Source organism: Carya illinoinensis, chromosome 16 (genome assembly GCF_018687715.1).
Source record: "Carya illinoinensis cultivar Pawnee chromosome 16, C.illinoinensisPawnee_v1, whole genome shotgun sequence".
NCBI classification, from domain to species: Eukaryota; Viridiplantae; Streptophyta; class Magnoliopsida; order Fagales; family Juglandaceae; genus Carya; species Carya illinoinensis.
Genome location: NC_056767.1, coordinates 27,136,464 through 27,163,806, shown reverse-complemented (window position 1 = coordinate 27,163,806; position 27,343 = coordinate 27,136,464). Strand labels below are relative to the sequence as shown.

Sequence of the window (27,343 nt, the reverse complement as noted above, 5' to 3'; positions counted from 1 at the left end):
AAAAATTAAATTATTTTTTATATTTTATAAGAAAATCTAAAAAAAATTCTAATAATGAAATAAAATGAAACACTTTCTAAATTCAAATAAATTTTAATACTCCTTGATTGTGTAAATTAATACCTCTTTATTTACTCATTTTTTTTAACCTTTTAGTCTCCCAATATTTAGTCTTCCATTGAAGCTAATATCTCTAAGAGAAAAGACTCAAACTTACAAAGGACATTTTTTTATTTTTACCACTAGAAACAAACTTTCACTTAGATATCATGTTCCACATATGGATGTCCTCTGAATGTTAGTAACTCAGTATATCTGGTTCCTAAAATAAGAAAATGATTATATCAACGTAATATAGGCAGATTTTGAAGGGCTGGCCGACCTCCCTCTCCATCTCAACTGTACCATCCTCCACTGACCCTTGATCTACATAATTTTTCATCAGCTACACCTAACATCATCAAATATCCATAGTTATAGCAGTTCTTTGAAGAATAAAGATCCACATCGCCATCACCTATATTACATTTCCATGCATTGCCATCGATCGTATCAACGGCTATTAATTACGATCGAGAATGATATTAAAACCAAAATGCCTCTACTTCTATGAAATTCATCTCATTAAGTGATAACTCTTAATTTTTCAAAAACCAAATTGCTGCAAACAAGCACCCAGTCTTTCCATCGATATCTTGAACTCTCTCGATCATGGTAGAATTATCATCTCATGATCACAGGCAAAAGAAAGAGAGAACTCGGGGATGGAGGATAGCAAACAAGGCCTTGACAAAGAGCATGCAGCTGGTATATACCAAAATACAGATGGTATTATACCGTGATTACAAAACACTGGGACGCTTTGTTTGCACCATAAAAGATATTCACCAATGAACTTGAACGAACTCCGAATCTTGAGGCAGAAAATAGTCATCTGAAAATCGGGCAGTCGAAACACAGCTTGTTATTTCAGAAAATATCTGTACTTGCAAAACAGCCCGACACTTCCATTTTTGACCAATGAAGTTGAACGAATTCTGAATCTGAAGGCAGAAAATAGTCACCTGAAAATCGCGTATTAAAAATACATCTTGTTACTTCAGATAAAATCTGTACTTGCAACACAGCACAAGAGACTGCACTACATGACTGAAAGCCTTCAAGACAATAATTCAGACGGGTATGGTTAAAATACAAAAACATGGTTTAATGTATGAAAATGAACCTGCACATAAACAGAATAAAAGGGGCAGGCTTTTAACCATACAAACACCCACATCAAAACTTGAAATTCATTCAGTTGTTTCATATATGTTGAAACTTGACAAGCTACCTGCTTTCACCAACAAAATTTGGACATGCACAGAGAAAATATAAAGCTACCTTCAAATATTGTAAGACGTCATGCACATATAATTATTTGAATGTTGCGGACAGTGAGGGCAAGAATGAAGATTTGGCATGTGCATTCACCTCTTAACTGCATGCAAATACTAAAAGATTTTATATGCCCATGCCAAGATTCATGATAATGATTAAACCATCTTTGCTACCGCTTTCAAGGGCATTAATGATCCCTTTGCTAGTAAAAAAAAGTATAAAATGGATACAAATACAGGATACAGAGAGAGAAAGAGAGATAATAATAGCACATAACTAAATCAAGAAATACAATCACAAATTTACAACTCAAAATTTTAAGAAACAATAAATCAAGAAAGCAGCATTATAAGTTTGTTAGGTACAACCACATTAATGTAAGCAAGGTTGTCAGAACTACAGATAAAAATCAAAAGAATTATGCACTAAAAACGCCTACAGATCTAGTATAAAGAGTGGCAGGCAAAATTACAGAATTAATCAATTTATAAAAGTCAACTAACCTTGGCTTCTGCTCTAAACTTTCAACAACCTGGCTCAGAGCATGAACAGTCATTTTCTTCACCTGTTCCAAGCAGAGTAGCAATAAAAAACCTTACAAACACGATTTGTAATGAAGTTTTTACAATGAAACCTTTTTGTATTATACAATTATCATACGACATATCACAAATTCCTAGCTGCAAGCAATTTCAGTCAATCAAACTATGATTAGCACGCACCAGGATTAAATTGACGTTAATGCCAATCCAAATCATCATATATCACAATCAAGTAAGCACAAGTTCACGGAAATAAGATAGGTACCATGCATTAAGGACACAAAAGTGTGTGTGTAAATTAGTGCAGGTAGAATAATCAGCGGTAAAGTCTTGGAAGAGAAAATGGTGTCTTATGGTGCAATGCATCCACAGTTGGATCACGATGAGGTGAGAAACGATTCAAGAGGTAATGGATTGCATTGCAGCAGTGGGATGGGATAATTGTGATGGAAACAGTAATCAAGAAGTACTATGCAATCAGTAAGTTAAAGCTAAGAAAAAAACAAAAAACTAATTGAACAGTCAGATAATTTATAGCTCTACAAACCAAAAGCCTTATCATTTGCAGCAGGACTTAAACATGCCACACTACATGAAATGTTATCCAAACACAAGATCACATAATAAAGGTACAAACAATCACATACCTGCAACTTGTCCTCCTTGGCCCTATGATTAAGGGGAAGTGTACGGAATTCCTCTGTCAAACGTATGCACTCACCAACATTTTCAGGTGAGACAAAGTCTAGTGCGACCTTTATGCATGACTAAACAGAACACAAAAAATAACAAATTCACTTCTTTTTATAGGTACAGAAAACAAAAATGAACAAATTCATGAACATAAAGTTATGCCCATGGAAACACATCTAATAATAGCAATTGTTTTCATACATCACAACAAGAGCAAGCATTGATTTTTACTAAACTATTCCATTTTGTGCCAGTGTTATTGAGTGCATTGACATAATCACTTTTGTATAGCAATGCATAAACAATGATTAGTACACTTCAAGAAGATGTAATACCTTGCATAAACTAAAACTATAATTTATTTCATTGGTCTATATAGTGTATTTTAATGAGATTACTACATTGCATAGTTTAGATGTAAAGGTATCATCGCAACTAAATTTGCTAGGTAAACCACTCAGAGCTCCCAATGGTTTACTAAGTGGGGAGATCGCAATGACTTCTCTTCATCATGAGACTAATCAGATCTGCAGTAGACACCCGAGAGACTTCAACAAGGCAGGCCAAAAGAGGAAGAGTACAACAAGCAAAGAGTTATGCTTCAATTTTTTTGAGATCGAACTCAAGTTTTTTAAAAAGAGGGCGGGTGGCCAAGTAAAGAGACGTACTTATCTTTTATAGCAGTCTTAATTACTAGCAGTTTAAAGCCTTAATTACTAGCAGTTTCCAACACATGGTTCCTTTGTCATATGTCAAGTTCTGTTTATTCCTCATTCGATTTAGAACTCTTAGCAAAGTTGATAGTGAGATTGATTTTTTGTTCAAGGTTCAAGAATACCACACATAATTGTAAAAAAAATGCTATCCATATTTCAATTTCAAGTGTATTCTCAGTATTTGGAACCATTGATGTGTTCAAGCTAGGCTCAAAAAATTGGTACTGAATTGGAATTAGATAAGGATTGATTTGATTGGACTTAAATCAGTTGATTGAACCGCTTTGTCGGCAAATAAAAAAATGCACCCAAATCAATTTGATTTTTAACCAATCAAATTGCCTCATTTGAATCAATCAGAAATGAATAGTGTTTTTTAAGGTGTTAAACAAGAGCCAATTTTGTGATTTTAGAATAAACATGATAGAAAATTGAGAAGACAATAGAAGAGGAGAAAAATAGGCGGTTACTAACGTCATCGCAGTTGAAAATGATAGAATATGTCATAAGTAGCATGCACGTGTTATGTGATACCCCACATGATAAGAAAATGGCATCATTGACTAGTCATTTTGGAGTATAGGCTATGTGGTTTGGGTCTTCCATTGGGGCGTTACATGTTATGTTGCTTCATCTTAACCTCTCTTGTTTTCAAACAAAGAGGTGGACTAGAGTATCATTATCTTTTAGCAATCAATGAGTGCTTAGTTGGATACTTGGAGTATCTCAAAATTCTGTAAATGGTAATGAAATAAATTGCATTAAGATGTTTTATTGAGTTTTGGGAAAGGAGAAAGAAAAAATTGAATAAAAATATTATAAAGTTCACAAATTATTTGAATGTAATTTTTTAATATTATTTTTATCTTTAAGTTTGTAAAGTTGTATTGATTTTTGTGTTTTGTTTTAGAGTTTGTAAAAGTTGTATTAGTTTTTATGTTTGGACAATAATTAGATGAAAAAGTTTAAAATTTAAAATTGAAAAAAGTATTTTGCGTTTGAGTGATGTTTAAAAAAGAAATTATGAGAAGTTTGAAAATTTTTTGCCCCATCTCTATGTCCCAACGTCCCCTTAGTCATTTGATTAGAGCAATGATATCAAAACCAGTCCTTTATAGCTAATACATAAACTAGTGTTGTCCTAATGATCTTAAGGACTTCATTAACCCTACTTACGTAGCTCACATCACATGACCATTTTAGAAGACTCAAATAAAATAAAACAAACATTGCTTGACTTCCAATAAGAACTAAACAAGATTAGGCCAACAACTTTCATGAACATGCATTAACCTTTTTGGGTGGGTGGGAACTTAAGTCCGACTTTAAAGTGGCTAGAGATTCAGCATATGGCTCGGGATCACCATGCTTCAGTTCTTCCTAAAAGATTCATGTACTTCCAAGAGTAGGATTTCTCAACCAATTGATCCCCAACCGCTACTACAAATTCCTTTGTAGTGAATTGGCTTCTCTTATGTTTAGGATATCTTCAACTTTGAGAAGCTTCTTAGGAAGTTGTTTCAAAATAGTTGGAGCTGATTCACCGTAACCTTTGAACCCATCAAAGCACATACCTGCAACATTAGATATCAGAGTAATTTCTAGGTCATCGAGCAGCTCTAAGACATAGGAATTAGTGCTATCTTCTCTAACACCTTACACGAGCCAAACCTTATTGCCTAGTTTTGGTAGGTGCCTTCAAACTCTTTTGAAACACCAGCGTTTATTAGCTGTCTCCCCATCCATTTTGATGCTTGTTACAACGGGAGCACATAATCACAAAAGCACCTCAAATGTTTCGCAAAGGCTTCTCCATCTTCACTCACCCTGTTTCTTGTGGTAATGGACCAAGACCTAGCAAATGTTGTAGTTCATAATCATAGACAGCCTCAAAAGAAGTCTTCTAAGTGGTCATATTATTGTATTATTACAAGTAAACACTTGGTTGAGGAAGTATTCTTCACAATTCTTCACACAATCTTCTATTTATAGCTTCAATCTGGCCATCCATATGGGGGTGATATGTGCTAGTATACTTCCAATTGTGTGCCCAATCTTCTCGATAACAAACACCAAAAGTGTCTCATAAACTTCACATCTCAGTCTAACACAATAAAACAAGGAATTCCATGAAGATTAACAATTTCCTTGAAAAACAAATCAAATGCACCATTTGTGAGAATTTATTGACCATAAGTATATCTTTTAGAGGGTTGAAGTTGTTGGGATTGAAGTTAGCAAGTCTAAAAAAGGTACTGGTCTATCTCAGACAAAGTATGTATTTGACTTATTGGAAGAAACTAGGTTATTGGGTGCTCGACCTACTGATACTCCTATAGATTAGAATCATAAGCTCTTTAAAGATAAGGGAGATTTGTTTGAAGATCCAATCAGGCACGTCAACTTATTGGAAAGTTGAATTCTATTACTATCATCACACCTAACATTTCTTATGTAGTGATTGTAGCGAGTCAATTCTTGGAAGCTCTGCCTGTGTCTCGCATTGGATTGGAATGCTTAATTCACATTCTTTGCTATTGTAAGTGAACTCTTGGTTTTAGATTGCTATATAGATTAAATGGACATCTTTGAGTGTAAGCTTTTTCTGATGTTGATTAGGTAAGGTTTCCTTCAAATACAAGATATACTACTGGGTGGTATACCTTTTTAGGAGGCAATTAATTTATATGAAAGAGTAAGAAACAAATAATAGTAGCTCATTGTAGTGCATAAGCTGAATATGGGGCAATGCTCATATTACTAGTGAATTGACAAGGTTACAACGCTTCCTTCAAGAGATTGGCTTTCCAGCTCCTACTCTTCTATGGTTGCTTTGTGGTAATCAAGCTACATTACATATTACCTCTAATCAAGTGATTCACAATAGGATTAAACATATAGAGATTAATTGTCATTTCTTCTTAGATAAGATATTTATTGGTGATATTTCCATACCTTTTGTGAAGTCTATAGAGCAACTTACAAATGTATCTACCAAGTCATTATGTCATAGTTATTTAAAGTTTATTTGTTCTAAACTGAGATTAAATGACATATATGCTCCAGCTTGAAGAATGTTGGAGGGCATAATTGTACTAAGTATACTCCATATGGGTATAAATGTAAAACACAAGCTAATTTATATATGGTGCAATGGTAAGAGGGTAGGACAAGAGTTTTGACCTACCCATTATTTTCTCTCAAAATCCTAATCTTGACAATTTGTTCCAAAAAAAAATTATAAGGGGAAGTAAAATTTTATTGATAGAAAAAGACATTGTCCAAGTGCACATGGAGTATACATCAAATATGCCTAATTACCACTAAGCACTAATGAGAGACAAATCATGAAAATTGTCCTCATCACAATTAATGGCCAAAGCCCAAGAAAATAAAGTACTGTAAAAGAATATCTTCAGCTCATCCAAAGAATCTTCCCTATCTTCAAAGCACCTCTTGTTTCTCTCCATCCACAAACACCATATAATACAATGAGAGATCATTCTCCACACAACAACAACGTGGACATTTCCCCTAATACTTGTCCAGCACTTCAAAATACCCATAACTCTTACAGGCATAACCCCATGCCAACTTGATCCAATTAAGAATCTCATTTCACAAACACCAGGCCACTTCACAATGTAACAAAAGATGATCCAATGATTCCCCATCTTTCTTGCACAAAAAGCACCAATCCATAATGATAAGACCACGTTTCTTTAAATTGTCAAAGGTGAGAATTCTCCCAAAGATGCAGTCCATATAAAGAAAGTAATCTTAGGAGGTACCTTAGACAAATAGCCTTTCAATGAAAACAATGATCATTAGGGAATCCCAAGAGGGCCTTATAGAAGTACCGCACCGAGAACTTTTTATTTCCACCAAGAGTCTATATCGTCCTACCCCCCAACACATCACCAAACGACATAGCATACAATGAGTCAAAAAAGTCAGCAAACATTTCCAATTCCCAATCATGAGCCGCTTTCGAAAAACTAATATTCCAATGCACAGAACCATTGGAAAACACCAATAAATCAGCCACCATGGCCTTCGTCACTAGAAATGTAACACCCCATTCCCATAGGATAGAAATGTTACTAACATACATAGCATAATGCCCGAAAAAGAGACTCATATCCTGAAATACCTCATTTGTTGAAAACATCAACTAAACTAAACATAACTGTTTTTGAAACATGAAACTGAAAACGTAAGGTAAAAACATAAACTAAACCTACGTGTGACTTTTATGCAATTTTTTTTTTTTGATAGGTAAAAGTAAGTTTTATTAATAAAAGAGGTATAGCCTGAGTACACTAGAAATATACAAAGAACATGCCAAGTTACAACTAAGTACTAGTAAGAGTTACAAACAAAGTATGGAGATCATCTGTGTTACAAATAATGGCCGAAGCCCAGGAAAGTAGTGTACTGTAGAAAAAACGTTTCAGTTCAGCCATAGAGTGCTCCATATCTTCAAAGCACCTCTTGTTTCTCTCCAATCACACACACCACATGATGCAGTGAGGTATCATTCTTCACACGGCAATGATCTGTGCATTTCCCCGGATACCTTTCCAACAGCACATAAGCTCCCGAACACTTCTAGGCATGACCCATGCCACCCCTATCCTATTAAAAACTTCATACCATAAACACTAGGCCACTTCACAGTGTAATAAGAGATGATCAACTGATTCCCCATCACACTTACACATATAACACCAATCTGAAATAATGAACTCACGTTTTCTCAAGTTATCCGAGGTAAGAATCCGCCCAATAGATGATGTCCAAACAAAGAATGCAATTTTGGAAGGTACCTTGCACTTCCAAATAGCCTTCCAAGGATAGCTATGACCATTATATAAACCCAAAAGAGCCGAATAAAAGCACCGCACCGAGAATTTTTTATTTCCACTTGGATTCCACGACAGCCTATCCCTCATCTCATTTCCAAATGATATAGCATATAAAAAGTCAAAAAAACCAAAAAACATGTCCAGCTCCCAATCTTGAGCCACTCTTGAAAATCTCGCATTCCAAAGAACAACACCATTAGAGCGTATCAATAAATCAGCCACAATAGCCTCTTTATCACATGCAATTTGGTAAAGCATAGGAAACACCTGCTTGAGAGCCATGTCCCTACACCAAACATCATGCCAAAATAAAACATTGTTGCCGCTGCCAATTGTAACTGAAAATTTGAGAAAATCTATCCCAACCAGATCTTATGTTTTTCCACAATCCCACTCCATGTGCACCCCTGACTTCGTTAAAGCACCAACCCCCCCGAAGACTCCCATACTTAGTCTCTATCACTTCTCTCCACAAGGCCTCTCCTTCACTATGATACCTCCACAACCATTTCCCTAATAATGCTTTGTTGAAAACCCTTACATTATGCACCCCCAATCCTCCCCATCGAATTGGAGAACAAACTTTATCCCAACCCACAAGATGGATTCTAGCTTCATCCCCCATTCCTCCTCAAAGAAAATTACAAAAAGTTTTCTCAATATGAGAAGCCACACTTGCAGGTATCGGAAATAAGGAAAGAAAATACGTGGGGAGGTCAGATAGTGTACTCTTAATGAGAGTCCATTTACCACCCTTTGACAAATATAACCGTTTCCATCCAGCCAATCTTCTTTCAATTTTTTCTACCACTCCATCCCATATAGATTTGGTCTTGAACGCTGCCAATGGAAGACCAAGGTATTGCAAAGGCAGTGAAGAAATCTGACAGCCCAAAATAGATGCCAAGCCTTGAATATTGTTCACACTACCCACAGAGACCATTTCAGACTTCGAAAGGTTTACCTTCAGACCTGAAACCACTTCAATACAAAGCAAAACAGCTCTCAAATACTGCATATGAACACTGTCCGGCTCACAAAACAGCAGTGTGTCATCAGCAAATAAAAAGTGAGATATAGTAATCCCTCCCACCGAGAAACCAGCAATAAAACCTCTACTAACAGCTGCACTGAACATGTGACTCAAAGCATCCATAACAATTAAAAACAATAAAGGGGATAGAGGATCCCCTTGTCTTAATCCCCTGAAGCTGGTAAAGAATCTCTCCAATGTTCCATTCACCAAAACCGAAATAGCAGACCGTAGTTATACAATGCCGAATCCAAGATAACCATCTCTCCCCAAAACCACATCTTGCAAATAAATAGCACAAAAAATCCCAATTTACATGGTCATAGGCCTTAGCCATGTCCAACTTACAAAAGAGACCTGGTTTACCCTCCTTGAGTTTACAATCCAAACATTCATTAGTAATCAACATGGAATCCAGAATTTGTCTCCCCTTTACAAACGCGTTTTGGGGTTTTGTTATAATACCACTCAAAACCTTGCTCATGCGATTGGCCAACACCTTTGCAATAATCTTGTATATCCCATTAATGAGGCTGATCGGTCTAAAGTCTTTCACCTCCATTGCCCTAACTTTTTTAGAGATTAGAGCAATGAAGGGTGCATTAAGACTTTTTTCAAATTTACCGAAAGGGTATAGATCCTGGAAAACCTTCATAATATCCTCCCCCAGCACATCCCAACACTCATAATGTCCTTGCACTAGATAGACTCCTGGCCCTCCAGCTCTGCGTCCTCACAATCATCATCTGTGACGGTTAAACGTAGGAGAAAATATAAAAACAAACAAAAAATGAGTCGAATACTCAGTAGATAGCACATCATACCATAAAATATAACTTAGCATAGACTTAATATTTGAAAGACTCTTCCAACATACATAAATCATCACAGATTCACAATCATACTACAAACATAACTTAATTTAATACATGCATATATTGTCACAGATTCACATGGTATATATCTATTCATCACTAACATGAGCAAAAACATACATAATCATGGCAAACATGTAACGTAAATGTATAAATGTCTAACTTCATGCATTTTCTAACAATCATACATGACTTGTTTATCTTGTCTTTCACTTATCATATGGTGACCCACACTTGAGTCTGTAGCACCGCATAGCTTGTTATAACATGGAGTGGAACACGCTTAAGTCCACATTCACTTGACTTGCGTAACTGATCACAACATGGAGTGAAACACGCTTGAGTCCGTGTTTCACTTAACTTACATAACTTGTACATTGAGTGAAACAAGCTTGAGTCCGTGTTTCACTTAACTTGCATAACTTTTATATAGAGTGAAACACACTTGAGTTTGTGTTTCACCTAACTTGCATAACTTGTACATGGAGTGAAACATGCTTTAGTCCGTGTTTTACCTAACTAGTGGTAACCACTCTTGAGTCTGTAATACCGTTTTAACATAACTTGTGGTGAACACGCTTGGATCTATGTCACGTTAAAATATTTATCTTTCTTTAATGCATAAGAATTTTCTTGGACTTTATGGACTCTTCTAGCATGGCATATTCTTGTATATGGCATGGCATAACATGGTATATTCTTGTACATGGCATAGCATAGCATGACATGGCCTAACATGATTTAAGCATTTTATGACATTTCATGTATGTGATCTAAGTACTTACATGAACATGGCATACATGATCTAGTTATTTCATTACATGACATACTTGGTCTAAGTACTACTATATGAATATGGCATGCATGATCTGGCTATTTCATCATATAGCATACTTAAATTAGTACATGAACATTTCATGGCTTACATGTGATAACATATCATCTATCAATCAACCATCCATAATAGCATAACATACATAAGCTTACTTACATGTATATCATAATTCATTGAAGATCATGAAAGAGATCTAACCTTGACTTGGCTCTTAGAGTAGCGTAGATAACCATCATAAGCACATTATATTTTCATACATAACAATAAATTTATAGTTCACATGCATTTATATGATCATACCATTTACCTCTTAGCACTACTTTCACAATCTCACATCGTGGCTCATAACCTATACGAGGCACTAGACGTTTTTTTTTTTTTTTTTGATAAGTAAAGAAGAGGAATTAATGGTGAAGTGGAGATGCGGGGTATCGAGGCACTAGACATTACTAAACTTTTCTAGAAAACGTGCCATAACATTCTAATTACTTAGAATCCTATCATAGAGATAATTTAATAAATATTCAATTATACAAAGATTACATAAAATAATATTATTCCAAAACTCATATCATATTACTTAATATTCTGTGTACCATATAACTTAATAATTTTATAAAAATCTAATTAAAGGTTAATTGGATTATTAATTAAAATAATAGGCTATAAATAATATAACAAAAATACTTTAAAGATATACTTTAAAGAATGCTTAAAATCCTTCAAAAATAAGAAGGCCCAAGGCTCAATTAAAGAAACAATCCACTTAAAACACTCCAACAGTCTCTGAAATATTGCAAAACAAGCCCACCCTTAAAATGAAAACACTTGGTCAAATGGCTTAAAGCCCAAGGGCCATTATAATTTAAAGAATCTGGTCCAGGATGATAAAGGCTAAGGGTCAAAGGGCATATATGTGATTATGGAAACATTGGAGGGGCTTTTTGGGAAGTTTGAAACAAAATAATTAAAAGGAAGGAAATAGCTTATGGGGAAGGGGTGAGATGCACACCGAGAATGGAAGGAAACTCACAGCTATGTGGATTTGGTTGAGTTCGACGGTGACTCTAGGGTGGCTGGGAGTGGTCAGCAACACCACTGAACTCCTTGGAATGGCGGTGCGCCACAAGAGAGAAAAAGAGTGAGAGAGTTAAAGAGAAAACTACCTATCCAATAATCACAAAGAGAGAGGAGGGAGAAAGATTCCGGCGTGGGCTTACCAAAAGGAGTGGGTTCGTCTGAGTTGGGCTGTTTTCGGCGAGTTAAGTGTCTCGGTTTGCTGTGAGAGTGGTTTTCCCAGTTTCCAGAGGCTGTTATGTTGGGCTAGTATATATAATGTTTCTTGTGTTTAATTCAGTGGGTTTTGTGGAATTTTGTACAGACGACGGGGAGGGAAGTGGCGTGAGTACTCAGGAGATATGCTAAGTTTTGAAGTTGAGTATTGGTTTAAATCTAGGAATCTATTCAAACTAGAAACTAAAGGATAACTATAAAGGAAAGTAGACTGAGAGGCGTGAAGGGTGGAAGGATCCCAATCCTACCAGATTACGAATATTGAAAGAAAAATGGTTTTGAAGTGTTTGAGTTGAAAAAATAATTTCAAAACCGAAAATTACTCTCTAGGACCCAACAAAATAAAAGAGGCATATAGTTTAACAGTGAGAAATCCTATTCAAAACAAATTACCACCTCAAACATATCTAATAAAAATAATAAATAAAATAATAATAAAACTCACACTTTTGGGGTCTGGATGTTACAAGAAATCTAGTAGAGCATGGGAAAAACATGACTAAGAGCCCTTTCACCACACCAAACATCATGCCAAAAATAAACACAATGATCTCTTCCAACAGCACATCTGAAAATTTTAGAGAACCTCCCCCATCTAGAGCGAATATATTTCCACAACCTCACATCATGTCCCCTTAACTTCATTAGAACACTAGTCACCCCAATACTCACATGTTTTGAATCTATGACTTCTCTCCAGAAACCCTGCCTTTCCCGATGATATCTTTCCAACCATTTCACCAAAAGTACTTTGTTGAAGACCCTCAAATTACACACCCCCAAACCACCACAAGATATCGGGGAACAAACTTTATCCCAACCAACAAGATGAAACTTTATTTCCTCCCCAAATTACAAAAAAGTTTTCTCAATATGAGAGGCAACACCTGTAGGCAATGGAAATAGAGAAAGGAAATATGTAGGGAGGTTAGATAAAGTGCTCTTGAATCTTGATGAGAACAGGCTATGTTTGGGCATTTAAATGAGATTAATCGTCTCAAAATTTTTCATAATTTTCTTCTCAAACACAAAATACTTTTCAATTTTAAATTTTCAACTTTTTTATCCAATTATTACTTAATCATTACAATTTTCTCAAACTTTCAAACAAAAACACAAAAAAAAATACTACTTTTTTATATTTCAAAACAAAAATAATATTAAATAATATACAAATAATATTTTTATTTAATTTTTTATTTCTTTTCTCAAAATCCAATAAAATATCTTAACTCAAACAATTTCACTACTATTTACAGAATTCTCATCACAGCTCATTACTCAACCATACCCTTAATCTACCACCCTTTGATAAATAGCTTGGTTTCCAACCTGCCAATCTTCTATCAAGTTTTTCTAACACATCCACCCAAATAGATTTTGCCTTGAAAGCAGCCCCCCACGGAAGACCAAGGTATTTCAAGGGTAGTGAAGCAACCTTACAGCCCAAGATATTTCCCAAGCCCTGCATATTGTTCACCAAAACCACAAGAATAATTTTAGACTTCAAAAGATTCACCTTCAAGCCCGAAACAGTTTCAAAGCAAAGTAATACAGCCTTCAAATATTGCATATGACCACGGTCCGGGCTCACAAAAAAGTGAAGTGTCATCAGCAAAAGGAAGGTGAGATATATTAACACCTCCCACTGAAAAACCAACAAGAAAGCCTCCATTAATAGCCGCTTCCAACATGTGACTTAGTACGATAACAACAATAACAAACAAAAAAGAGGAGAGGGGATCCCCTTGTCTTAATTCCATAAAGTTGTTAAAAAATCCCTCTAGTGCACCATTCACCAAAATCGAATAATGGACAATAGATATATAATGCCTAATCCATGAAATCCATCTATCCCCAAAACCACACCTCCCAAGTAATAAAAAATCCCAATTACCATGAGCATAAACCTTCTCCATATCTAACTTGCACAGGAACCCAAGTGTACCCTTCTTAATTCTACAATGCAAAAATTCATTGGCAATCAAAACCAAGTGCAAGATTTGTCTCTCCTTCACAAAAACATTTTGAGATTTTGATATAATACTACTCATAACAACACTCATACAATTGGCAAACACCTTTGAGATTATCTTATAAGCCCTATTAATGAGACTTAATAGATCAAAAATTCTTCACCTCCATTGCCCCAACTTTCTTAGGGATGTAAGCAATACAAGAAGCATTAATACTTTTTTCAAATTTACCAAAAGTGTAAAGTTCGTGAAAAACCTTCATAACATCCTCACCAACCACATCCCAGCAATCATGATAAAAAGCCATAGAGAACCCATCTAGACCCAGGACTTTATCCTTAGCCATTCCACAAATCACCTAAAAAACTCCATCCGCCTCAAAAGGTCTCTCCAACCAAATAGAGCTTGACTGATTGATAGTCCCAAAGGGCAAGCCATCAAGTTTGGGTCTCCAAGGGAATTTTTCAAAAAGAAGAGCTTCATAGAAGTTGACAATGACTCTTAATAAGATCATGGTCAAAGCAAACATGTCCATCAACTTGAAGCATCTCAATAGCATTATTCCTACGATGAGAATTAGCCACCCGATGGAAAATTTTAGTACAATAGTCCCCTTCTTTCAACCAAAGGGCACGTGACTTCTATCTCCACGAGATTTCTTCCATTAAATGCACCTTTTCAAGCTTCATAGTGATAGATAGTATCCTGCAAGAATCCTCCTTAGAAAGAGGAGTGCTCACCTCCCTATCCACCAAAACTTGTAAATCCTCCATAAAGGATCTTTTTGACTATCAAGATGCCCAAAGACATCTACATTCCACATCGTCACACATCTTCAAGTCCCTCTTCAATGCTTTCAATTTCCCAACCAGTATAAAATTTGGTGAGTCCTCTAAAAAATACGAAGACCACCATGACCTAACTTTTTCCACAAAACCATCAACTTTGAACCACATTTTTTCAAACTTAAAATATCTTTTACCCTCATGAATGCCCACACAATCTAGTACAATTGGGAAATGGTCGGAACAAACTCTATCCAATCTCTTATGAAGCAAGGTAGAATAGTAAGCCTTCCATGTGGAGACACCAAAAATATGTCCAAACGGGACCAAGCCTGATTGCTGGACCAAGTCCACCAAATTCAAAAAATATTTGGACCTCACAATCCTTTGTATCCCTCAATATAGTTGCTACTAAAACAATTGTAACCACCAAACTCCTTCCATAGGCCAATGGCACATCATTTAATGACAAAAAGTAGAGTTTTTGAAGTCTCTTCTTCCTACTGATCAACCAAGTAAACTCCTTTATGGACATGCATACAACAAATGACCTCTCTCGACAATTTAATGACAAAAAGTAGAGTTTTTGACAACCAATACTAGAAACTTCCTTCCCTTTCTCCACTCGCTCAACACCACTAGTAAGTCAAATCCCATCATGGTTGAAATATCCCTCACCATTGTCACTATGAAGAGCTGTTTGATCAGCTCTAGAAATACTTTTTTTTTTATAAGTAATAAATTACATTATCAAAGAATAGGCAAAAGCCCAATACAATGTATAGTTTCCATAGCTAGGTATGAGCGATGGACATCAGAAAATCATGTAGATCTAAGCCATTAAAATCAACCGCTATGGTCCAAGTACAAAGAGTTCTAATAAAGAAAACTCAGTTCCTCCATTGATCTCTCTTTGTCTTCGAAGGTCCTTGCATTGCGTTCTTGCCATAAACACCACATGATGCATATGGGTATCATCTTCCACACCTCTTTTATCTATTGGTTGCCTCTCAAATTTGTCCAACTAGCCACTCCTCCTACCACATTCTCAAGCATAACTCAAGCCAAGTCAATTCTGCCCAAAACCTCATTCCATAACCCTCTCACTATCTCCCAATGTATTAAGAGGTGGTCCACCGATTCGCTCCTCTTCCTGCACATACAACATCAATCTGGGATAATCACCCTACGCTTCCTCAAATTATCATTAGTAAGAATCTTGCCTAGGGATGCTGTCCACACAAAGAACGCAGTTTTGGGAGGAGTCTTATGTCTCCATATCTTTCTCCAAGTGAACTAGATAGGTGTCTCTTGAGTAAGAGACTTATAAAAAGAGCGCACCGAGAAAGTGCCTTTAGCTACAGGTATCCACCATAGACTATCTTGTGAATTACCCGCTTCACAAGAATACAGGAGGCTGTAAAAGGCTTCAAAACTGCTCATCTCCCAGTCTTGTGCCGCCCTACTGAAGTTGATGTTCCATTGGATTTGCTCCCCTGATCTTACGCTTACATATGCCACTAAGGCATCAATATCTCTTGCTACTCTAAACAATGAAGGAAAAGATTCCTTTAGAGCAACATAGTCACACCAAGTGTCATACCAAAACTTAATACGGTTTCCTTCTCCTAGACGGAATCGAGTATGGCGTGAGAACACCTCCCACCCTCTTCTTATATGTTTCCATAAACCCACTTCGCTCACTCCTCACTTCTTTTGTGCACCAAACCCCCCCTCCCCCATAGTTCCCCATATTTGCTCTCTATTACCGTCTTCCAAAGGACTTCAGGTTCCTTATGATACCTCCACAACCATTTACCTAGCAACGCCCGATTGAAGGTTTTCATATTTCTAATGCACAAAACCCCGTTCGAGATAGATCTGCATACCTTTTCCCACTTAACCAAGTGAAATTTGTGTTCCTCTCCCAATCCACCCTACAAGAAATCCCTTTGAAGTTTCTCCAATCTAGAAATACTAGCAGCAGTGGGCCCTCATTGAACTGTAGAACTAGCAGCCCTAGGTGTTAAAAGTCTTCTCAGCCCAAGCCTTAATATCCTTTGCTTCAGGCAACAAGGCATTTTCCTTGCATCCTCCAAATTTGTGAGCCTAATAACTCCCATCACATCTTGAATTGAAGAACTCAACCCCAAAAGATAGCTAGTTGTCAATTGCACATTCCTTTCATTGAGGTTGACATGAATAGATAAATTATTAAATTCAGATGAATATGCTTCTATGCTTAGATTGCATGAAATCATGAAAAAGTTGGTACAAATCCACGAACAGGGAAAAGCTATTTCTCATCTTTATTTTCATATGGTCCCATGTGCAGGCTTTTGGCTTTCCTTGACCATGAAGTTCCTCAACACTAAGAGCAGCCCCTCATAATTCACAAACTGCACTCAAAATAGCGCTCAACATTGGCTTCCAAATCATAATAATCTTCAGTACGCACAACACCAGAATGTTCAGCAACCCCCACCATCACACCACCAACATAGAAAAATGAAGAGTTCTCACTAATCTCAGCGATCCAGAAAAATGAGCTGACTCCACTCAAAACACCATGGAATAGATAAATCTTCAAGATTAGTTCCTCCCCATCCTCACGGCCACCTTTTCATACACCAAAGAGATCATGGTTTCCTTCTCAAAATTGCTCCCAGGCCGCCTCACGTCTCATCACTAGAGAGCTTGAACAACCCACTACAAATAAACCATGCAACCCACATCTACCAGTCTACTTCTTTAAAGAACTGAATAAAATAAAGGCAATATAACATCACCTGAACAAAGAATTATGACACTCAAATATCTTCCTTGCAAGACGGAATGACTTATAGATGCTAGAAATAAAAAAAGTCCATGAAGATATCATCCTAGTCGAGCTGTAAAAGAACATTACTTGAACAAGAGATGGGTGTAGAAAGATAGACTAGTTGATACCTTATTGATGTGTAAATCCCTCCGCTTTAAAAACTTGTCATTTAAATAAACACAACTAGCTAGTAGTCAGCTTAGAAGAAACCGCATAAAACAGGTTTATTTTTTGTGATAGGTATAAAAGAGGTTTATTTCAAGGGAAATGTAGCAAAATAATTTTGTATGACTAGTTACTGGTGCAAGAGGTACTTTAAATTTATATCCAATTTTTATAAACTAGAGAAACAAGAAAAAATAAATAAAAACCCCAAGAGAAATTTACTATACCTCTAGGTTTCTGACTTGATGAGGACAGCCAGCAGGAATGAAGACAGCATCCCCAAGATTTTGGACAAATGTCCATGGTTCAATTCCTATGACGCCAAAAAAAAGAATCATAATAAATTATGATAAAAATAAAATTAAAAAATTAAAAAAAAATAAAAATAATAATAATAATAATAAAAGATTGCAGCATTCAGTCCAACTAGCTCCACATATTTAACAAACTGACCATACTCATCCTTGAGCTTTCTCTTGTGCTCCACAGTCAGATAAAAGGTCTGGTCGTGTATAGGGTGAACAACCTGTAGCACCAAAAGATATAATAAACTGATTCCAAAGAAATATTTGTCAAGTATTAACAGGAACACATATAACACACCTACCAACTAATTATAAAACCACACACACTAATGTAAACTAATCAATTTACTGACTGAAGGACAGGCAATGATGTCATTTGTAACTGCTCAGGACTATAATGCTATATTTCCACTCAATGATTTATCATTTATCTATTCACATCCTAGGTCCTGCTGGTGCAGAGCTGGTCAGGCAGATATCTACATATGTTCAGATTCCTGCTCCACCCAATCCGAGCTGAACTTTGACCTGGCCTGAGCCGAAACAATCAAAGTCCCAGCAGGCAGAAGGAAGTCTTTCTGCCCAGGCCGACAGTCTGATAATGATAAAATTAAAAAAACGCAAAAACAGCTAAAAAATGTTTTATTTGGGCCAAACCCGTGTTTGGGCTAATAAGAAAATTCTTGATCTGCAATTCGGTCCTTACATCTCCTGAACCAACAGTCAGAACTCGGTTCAACTCAGAAGGCCAATCTCAACTTGGCTTCTGCATGACTCCGCCTTCTGACTTCTGTCAAGTCAGAAGAATATCCCTACCTATATCCCAATTTGTTACATGATTTGGATTTCCAACAGTTCCCTTTGGTACAAATTAAAGGTAATTTTAGAAGGTTCAAAATCTTTTTCTACAAACCTTAGCTGTATGCATATTATAAAAAGTAACACCATTTCTTAGTATTTACACATTAAAAAAAACCACAAAAATATTTACACATCAATTATTATTTACTAATACAACTTTTCTACAAGCTTATGGTGATTTTTTTTGGTTGGGTCATTTGAACCATTACGATGAACAAGTGAAATAACTTTGTTTCACCAATGCCCCAGGCAACATAACAATGATCTACCAAATGAAAATGGCATGCCAAATTACCTGCGGCAATGGACAACAATGGATGTGCCTGAATTCCCGGAAATGCTTCTTAAGATACTCCTGCAACTTAGGACTGTCTTGTCTTCGGAAGATGTCCCAAAGGGCACCACTCTGAGAAGCTTCTAACCCATCCAAATTATTTCCAGAACTTGTAAGAAAACTCCCACCATTGTTAGCTTCATCAACTTCTGCCACTTCAGTCTTTTCCAGCACTGATCCCCTTGAAAAGTCTGCCCCGTCCATTCTTGAGTCTCCAGCAATTTGAACAGCATGATTAGCCAGTTCTGTAATGGTTACATAGGTGCTCTGATCCCCAGGTTCACCGCTAAATTCTTTATCATTAGCAGTAAGTGTACAAGACGCACTGCCAGAAATGTTAATCTTGACCTTTTCATCCACAGGCAGAAAATCCCCAAAGATTTCTTTTTGGTCTTGCTCAAAGTGCTTCCTTTTCAACTTCTCTATACTCTCGAGTGTCTTAGCTTCAAGGGGCACCTTGGCAGTATGTGTCAAAACATTTACCTGAAAATTTGAATTAAGAACAATTAAATTAAGAGTCTCAAACAACGAAAAGGACAACTTAATTCCAGTAATGTCCCTTGTATCTATTACGAGACGTGTTCTTCACCAAGGGATTCAATTTCAACAAAAACTGCACCTAAGCCTTACCCTTCATTGCAATATCATCTGTTTCCTTTTACACATGTTTTACTTCCATCAAGTCAATCGTGTCAAAAGCATAATAGTACCTATTCATCCATCCCCCCCCCCCCCCCACCCTTTTTAAAAACTTCCTTTTTTAACTACTATAGAAAGTAATATAACGGCAGGTGGCTCTCTTAACAAAAGAGCATTAAAATGAAGGCAGCTAATGAATACCCCTAATTTGGGGTGGCCGAGTGGGTTAAGGACATGAATATTGAATCTGTGCCACTATGTAGAGTAAACCCTAAAAACATAGACTACACCCTAAAAACGTGAATATTGCGCCTATGTGACTAAGAATAAATGACATTGTAATAACTGCTGATTGCAGGAATATGAATCAAAGGCAACTATATTATTTAAATCAAGTATGATTAAAAAAAAATTAAGAAACATAAAGCAACGTGTGAGGTTGTGAATATACTAGGTTTGGACTCAATGTAGTAATTGCCCATTAAACTAAACTTAAAACAACCCAATACCAGATTGGCAAACTGCAAACAGCTTTGCCAAAGTCATTGAAGCTTATATAACATAACTGGTTTGAAAGATTATAAGATAAGTATGCCATAGAATTTAGTCAACTGTGGCAAGGAGTCAAACCCATAAATGTTTGTGATGGGCAGTAACAGACACAGCCATGAAGTGTTCAGCAGATACCAAAACTTATGTGATTCATCTGGCCCTTGGCCCTTAACATGGATTTCCTTTAGTCTATACAAACAAACATAGACAATTCCAAGCAGCGACCCATGCAAAGAGAAGTTCCCCTCCAACAAACAAAACAAACAAAAAGGTAGAAGTTCCAACAAAACCACACATACTGCATCAGACATGTCACAGTGAAGCTTAGTGACAGAGTCCCCACGGCCAAGCTCCTGAGGAATTCCATAAGCAATATAAGTCTTGGGGCCCATATCTGGCTTCAGAGATTTCTCAGGCAAGTTGACTGCAATATTTAAAAGACCCTTGCGTGGATGTGTATATTCCTTAAAGGGCAAGCAACAGATAAACTCAGCACCATGTCGAGGCAAGCGTTCCTCAAACAAATTAGAAGGAGGCCAATCTTTCAGTTTTAGTATCAAGGGCCACAAGCGCTGATCAACACGACCATGCATATACCATGTAAAGAACTGGTGGATATTGATATTGCACTGCAATTCATCAAACAAATTAGAATCATAAAGAAAATCTAGACCAGACCCACAGACTCAGATGAGCCTCACAAGACAAAAAACAAAAGGCTATGCAATAGAGTAAAAAATAAACTGTTTATGTTTAATGCAATCAAGGCTGTTTCTATTTGGAAATGATAGCAGTGGCCTGTGACAAGATTACTAGAGACTGAACGAGAGCAGGCTGAGAAGACAACTGGGAAAGTACTCTTAATTTCTTCCTATAAGATAAAAAATTTTTTGAAGCAAACAGGAGTGTAATCCAAGAGTACAGGGAGTACAGAAAGATATTCACCTAACTAGCAAAAGAAAAAAGTGATATAAATCCTGGAAAGAGTTGAGCCTTGACACCAATCTCCTGCAATCCTCAAACTTAAGCTTATTTCTTTCTCTCTAAAGGCACCACAGTAAAGCACGATAGAGTCATCCTCCACAATAAGGCACACTTACAGCTACCAATTCGACCTTGCCAACATGTTAGAAGATCCACCTTGCGAGAAGGCACAACGCAATCTATCCCAAAGAGTCCAAAACCCCTAAAGCTATAAAAAAAGAGGGAAAAGTAAAAGAAACAACCATGAATTATGGCTCAAAAATTAGGTACCAACAGCCACCAAAATTGGGATCAAAGTTTTCAGTTTGAGATTGAAAGTACACAAAAGCAGTCATTATGATCTTCCCCTAAAAAAATAAATAAATAAAAATCTGAGAAGAGAGTATATCCAGCTGGTAATTCTCAAGGGAGGGGATCATAGATGACATGGAAAAGTTATGGACAAGTTGATATTGGAAAACGTATTGCTGTCTTGAAAACTGAAGGAATTTCCGTGGTAAAATTAGTTTGAAAACTCCAAATAAAAGATTCTTCTATTCCAAGCAACTATATAGACATTTTCATCAAACATGATTAAGCAAAGTAAATTAGACACGAACGTCATTGGAATGAAAATAAGAAGTTAAGACATCAAGAAATAAGATTCTTTAGAAGGATGGTAATGAACTCACCTCACACCAATCCAAGCAATCAATAGCCTTCACTTCCAACTCCCTATCATGTTTGGCATGTTTCAACTGACGGACTGCACGCCACATGACCTCTGGTTCCCAACTTAAACCAGATGCAGATTCAAGCACATTACTGACAATTATGGGCTCAGCTCTGCTCCAATGCCACTGGAAATGCTTCAAATCCCTGTGGTGTATATCTTGCGCCCTCAGGCAATACAAATAGTTGTCATCAGAATCTTCTCGAGACGCCGCTTTTCGTAGCCTATCATTACTGAAGTCGACTTCTCCCACAGAGTTGAAGCACAAACACCGTTGTAAAGATGTTGCAGCCACATCCATAAGTTTGCAACTTTTGGCTATTTCTTCTGCTTTTTTTACCAAGTCTGCAACGAAATTTTCTGAAAAAACACATCGCAATTCTAGAATTCCCTGACCACAACCACCCATGTCTTTTGAGGGGCAAGGAATGCTACCATCTTCTTTCGATTTCCACCCAGATTTTGACTTCATATGATCCACAGGGCACGTCTCAGCAGGTAATTTCACTTCCTTACCCTCTCCACCATGCAAATAGTCAAGGCCACGGTCAATATACTTCATAATCACTTCTTCATCAACTCCCCGGATGTTTTCATCACGAATCTCCCGGCAACAGATAAGGCAAAGATCATAGGAACATCTAGGACAACTTCTGTGAAAATCATATATGGAAGTCTTGCAGTTGTCACTGCAAAGACAAATGTAGCAGGAAAAAACCTTCGTAAAACTATGTAACTATGAGAAACAGAAGGCATCTCTGGAAAAGACCTTTTTTTAATTGGTAAACAAATTTTTATTGATCAAAAGAGTAGGCAAGAGCCCAAGTATACAAGACATATACAAGAGCAACACCTAGGCGTGCTAGCTTAGTGATATAAGGAATTCATGGAAGGTCATGCCAACCGGAAAAGACCTTACCAATACATACGTTCGTCAATAGGGCAATCTACTTGCTTTATCTCTAAAAGCGGATGCAATAACCCTATCAAATGAGCATGGCATAATCAAATCAGAAGATTACATAAATAATAATAAAAAAAAAACTACTAAAGAGCAACTGCCAGCAACAGTCAAAATTAAGATCAATCCAAATTAAAGAAAAGTGTAGATTATAATGTTCAGCAAGCCAAAAGTGATTTTCTCGAACCAGTGAAAATTGCATTCCATATTTATGAGACATCTTCCAATCCAGACTAACTCAAGTTATGTGGTCACTTCAAAACTATAACAAAAGTTGCATGACGGACAAGGTTCTAACCTTTTTTTTCCTTCCTTTTGGATAAGGACAGAAATAAAATACCTTGTCTTTTGGCCTCCATTTCCTTTTCAGTCATTTGTTCTTCATTAAGTTGCTTCAAAATTGGAAGAATTGTTTGTAGCACATATTTATAGTGCTCAAACTGCTCGTCCTCACTGACAGTAAATTCTAGGTTCTTCAAATTCTGCACCACAACTTATAATGTGCCAAACTCACATTCATGACAATATAAGAAAAAGGACAGCATCAGAAAATACAATACCTTATGAAATGTGAGAAAAAGGATAAACTAACCTTAACAGGCACATCCAATCGTAAGCATGCTTTGCAATTGCAATTTCCACGACACACTGGACAAGCCTCTGCAACAACATCCTTCTCCATATTTGGATACCTATACAATACATATGTTAACTGTACATGCAGAAGCTCATATTTTGATACAGAATGTTTTGTTTTACAGCTAGAAATATTTTGGGACCTCCCTTAAGTTTCATTGTCAAGCCTCAGGGGAATAGGTTCCAATCCATAGAAATCAATTGTACAAGTTTTGGAATTTGGACCGATCCCTAATAAAATTTTAATGAAGTTGAACAGCATGACTACCTTATTTTGCTCTGATGATAAATACTTTCTATTATTCATTCATGCAATTCATCATGTCTGAGGATGGCTTGCTTAATAAAATTGTGCCTCTGATCTTCATTAGAAGTGGCTGGCTTACTCACCAACTAAAAAATTGTAAATTAATGTCTGGAGCTGTATAGTGCATAGTTTACATGTTCACAGATTATGTGATTCACAATAGAATGACTAATTTCAAGATTACAGCTGAAACTTCATTGCGGTTATAAACCACGATAACTTTGATTCAAAGTGCCAAAACTAACACGTAAACCACACTGATATTGACAAAGTTCTATATAAAAGTGAATACCAAATCAACAAACTAGTTAAGCAAAAAGAAAGGAAAAAAAAATTTTACCATCTTTTCAGGCAAGGTACACAATATCGTTTTCTCTTACAACTCTTGCACCGAACAACCTCGCCTTTATCATTCCTCTGACATTGATGACACATTAACGACTCCTCTTCGATCCACTGTCGAATCCAAAGTCAATCAAACACGATCTAGAAAACTAACTACTAGAACCACACAACAAAGCAAAAGCACAAAAAAGCGAAGAAGATTGGTACTTTCTCATATTTAATTATTTTAGCAATATCTTGGTGCGGAACTTCTGTAGCCCTCAATGAATAACCTGTCCTACTGTTCCTTACATAAGAATCCTTCCTCTCTGTCCCATTGTTCTTCTTTTTGTTTTCCAAAACCGCCTCTTTCGTAACCTTGTTTGCAACTCCAACTCTACCACGCTTCTTCTTTGGCCTTCCCAGCATCTTCCCCTTATTTGCATCGCCAGCAATGCCTTGCCCTGGATCGAACCCATTACTTTCCTCAACTCTCTTATCCTGCTGAGCACTGCAACTTTCTCCATGGCCTTTCTCGGCCGATAAGTTCTTTCTCTTCCTCCCACGCTTCTTTATTGGCCTATCCAGTATCCTCTGCTTATCTGCGTAGCCTAAAATTTCTTGTTCTGACGCCAACCCATTGTTATCCTCAATCTTCTCATTCTTCTGAACAGCGTAATTTTCACCAGCAGCTAGCTTGCTTTTCTTCCTCCCACGCTTCTTCACCAAAACCTCACCATCATCTTCGCCCATGAATTCAGCATAGTTCAGCCTCTTCACCCCACGAGTCCTCGGCCCACTTCCCATAGAAACCCCAATTCCATTAACAGAAGCATCGCCTTTCTCGGCCTTCTCCACCGAAGCCCCAGCGTCCCTTTTCGTCACAGGCTCGACTGCTTCTCCAACTACTCCTTCCCCCTTAGGACCACATCCTTCCTGCAAATCCCGCTTCTTTCTACCACGCGCCATCACAAACCCAGCAAAACAGAGAAAGTTTGGTGAAGGAGCAACTGGTTTTGAAGAGAGAAAACGTACATACGTTATAAAAAGTGAAGGTGTTTTCAGGAAAACAGTGGGTGCGCACTTTTTTGAGTTTTGAAAGTGTGGCGCCAAGACGGATCCCTTACCACCCTCGGCCCCTGGGTTAGCTTCTTCCTACTCTTACCATTTTAGGGTTGTAATTGTACTAGCATTCACCATTCAGTGGGCTGTGGGCCAAATTCCTAAAATCCTCGCAGATATCAACACCTGCATTGCTGCCTGATAAAGTGTCACCATTGTAGACAAATAGAATATAGTAAAGAAGTCTGATACATCATAATGGAATGCCCCATTTGTAATAGAACTAACTTCTTATATCCCTAGTCCATTGACCATGTGTCAATGGTCGTCGGAACGACACTATCAACTACGTAATTATGTTTTAGAGTAAGACTATATCATATGAAATATGTAGATTTTTATAAATATATCCTCTTGTGGGATTTACGTAATTGAAAATATAACTTCACTAACTTAATCATCAGAAACATCTCCATTGGAATCACCCGAGCCTATTTCTCTTCATTGCAAGTGACCGGAAAAACATCACAACCACCACTAAAAATGGTATCAAACACACTTGGTTTCAAATCTAAAGGATTAAGGAAGCGATTTTAAGTTACCAATAAATATGTTCAAAAGAAGAGGTGCATGATGATCTAATGCTATTCTAGTTCTCGGGTAATTGGTTCTCCAGACTCCATTTGCAATAACTCTATCGAGTCTCTCTTGGATCATTAGGTTGTCATGTCTACCATTGGACCATATATATATTTGTTTCCTTTGAACTCCAAGTCGATTAATCTTTGATCTTCCAAAAGTTTTCTCAGCCCTACTTTTGCATTTTGGATGAGGATGCTACCATTGCTAGTCCTTTTTTATCGGCTATTGTAACCAATGTTTTAAAAATCGTTCCGTTCTGGCCAGAATAGTCGAAATTTTTCGTGCTGGAACAGTGACCAGAATGAGATAGGTATCTATTCCGTTTCGGGTCAAATTCTGGCTGTTCCGGTCAATTCCGGCCGGAATACCGGTATTCCGGCCGAAATAATAATTCCGGTCCGAAATTTAAATTTAAATTAAAAAAATAAAAAATAGCTCTTTTGTAAATAAGTTGAAAAATAATAGATAAAATTGTACTTTTAGAATTCAAATACTCATTTTTGTGCACTAGAAGTATTGTTACTTTTAATAATCTGTCTATTCTTTAATTTTTTTCCTTTATTTTTGTGTCTTAACTCAAATTTGTGATTTTTTCAATATATATTCATTTTATAAATCTTTAATTCTTCTATATATATACACATATACATATCACACACTAACATATATATATATGTATTTATTTTATTAATTGTTAGTTTATATATACATATAAATATTTATATATAATATATAATTAATCCTGAAACGGTACACCGAAACGTACCGGTACCGAAATATTCTATTTCAGTACCTCAACCGGAATGGTCTTCGAAAATGATTTCAAAACTTTGATTGTAACACACCCAAAATTACTTAAAGAAAATATACTAAGAATTGCTCACTCCAAGAAGAATACCTTCAGACCAAAAAAAAAAAAAAAGACTGATATAAAAGGAAATACAACAAACACTACTCTCACTAACAAATGGGCCAGAGGCCACTTAATAAGACTACAAAATAAGGACTATTTAACAAATTTAACAACAGTAAATGGGCCATG

General features: G+C 36.6%; 1 protein-coding gene across 15 annotated transcripts; it reads right to left on the bottom strand.

Annotated features, from left to right (window-relative positions):
* Nucleotides 1-457: 457 nt before the first annotated feature.
* Nucleotides 458-25,929, bottom strand: LOC122298573 (lysine-specific demethylase JMJ25-like). Of its 15 annotated transcripts, XR_006239448.1 has the most exons (16): nt 24,826-25,927; nt 24,614-24,729; nt 23,923-24,022; nt 23,671-23,812; nt 23,289-23,352; nt 22,329-23,058; nt 20,973-21,302; nt 19,444-19,965; nt 18,436-18,508; nt 18,210-18,295; nt 13,568-13,700; nt 5,263-5,435; nt 5,003-5,185; nt 4,625-4,905; nt 2,570-2,689; nt 1,924-1,945 (listed from the first exon to the last, which is right to left on the bottom strand). XR_006239448.1 is itself a non-coding variant. In XM_043108385.1 (14 exons), the coding sequence occupies exons 1-14, from the start codon at nt 25,564-25,566 to the stop codon at nt 1,142-1,144; spliced, it is 3,192 nt and encodes a 1,063-aa protein (XP_042964319.1). In that variant the 5' UTR covers nt 25,567-25,929; the 3' UTR covers nt 458-1,141. The 15 variants fall into 15 exon arrangements, 7 of the variants coding, with proteins under 7 accessions (XP_042964319.1, XP_042964318.1, XP_042964316.1 ...); XR_006239446.1 differs by having other exon boundaries at nt 5,003-5,435; XM_043108385.1 differs by lacking the exons at nt 4,625-4,905; nt 5,003-5,185; nt 5,263-5,435 and adding an exon at nt 458-1,157 and having other exon boundaries at nt 1,884-1,945; nt 13,527-13,700; nt 24,910-25,929.
* Nucleotides 25,930-27,343: the final 1,414 nt, after the last annotated feature.

Excerpts from the sequence above, each read along its gene's own strand:
- LOC122298573 (XM_043108382.1), bottom strand. The coding sequence starts at position 25,566 with ATGGCGCGTGGTAGAAAGAAGCGGGATTTGCAGGAAGGATGTGGTCCT. Across the intron at positions 21,303-22,328 it reads ATTGCTTGGATTGGTGTGAG|TGCAATATCAATATCCACCA; the intron begins GTGAGTTCATTA and ends GATGAATTGCAG. Across the intron at positions 1,946-2,569 it reads CCAAGGAGGACAAGTTGCAG|GTGAAGAAAATGACTGTTCA; the intron begins GTATGTGATTGT and ends TGCTTGGAACAG.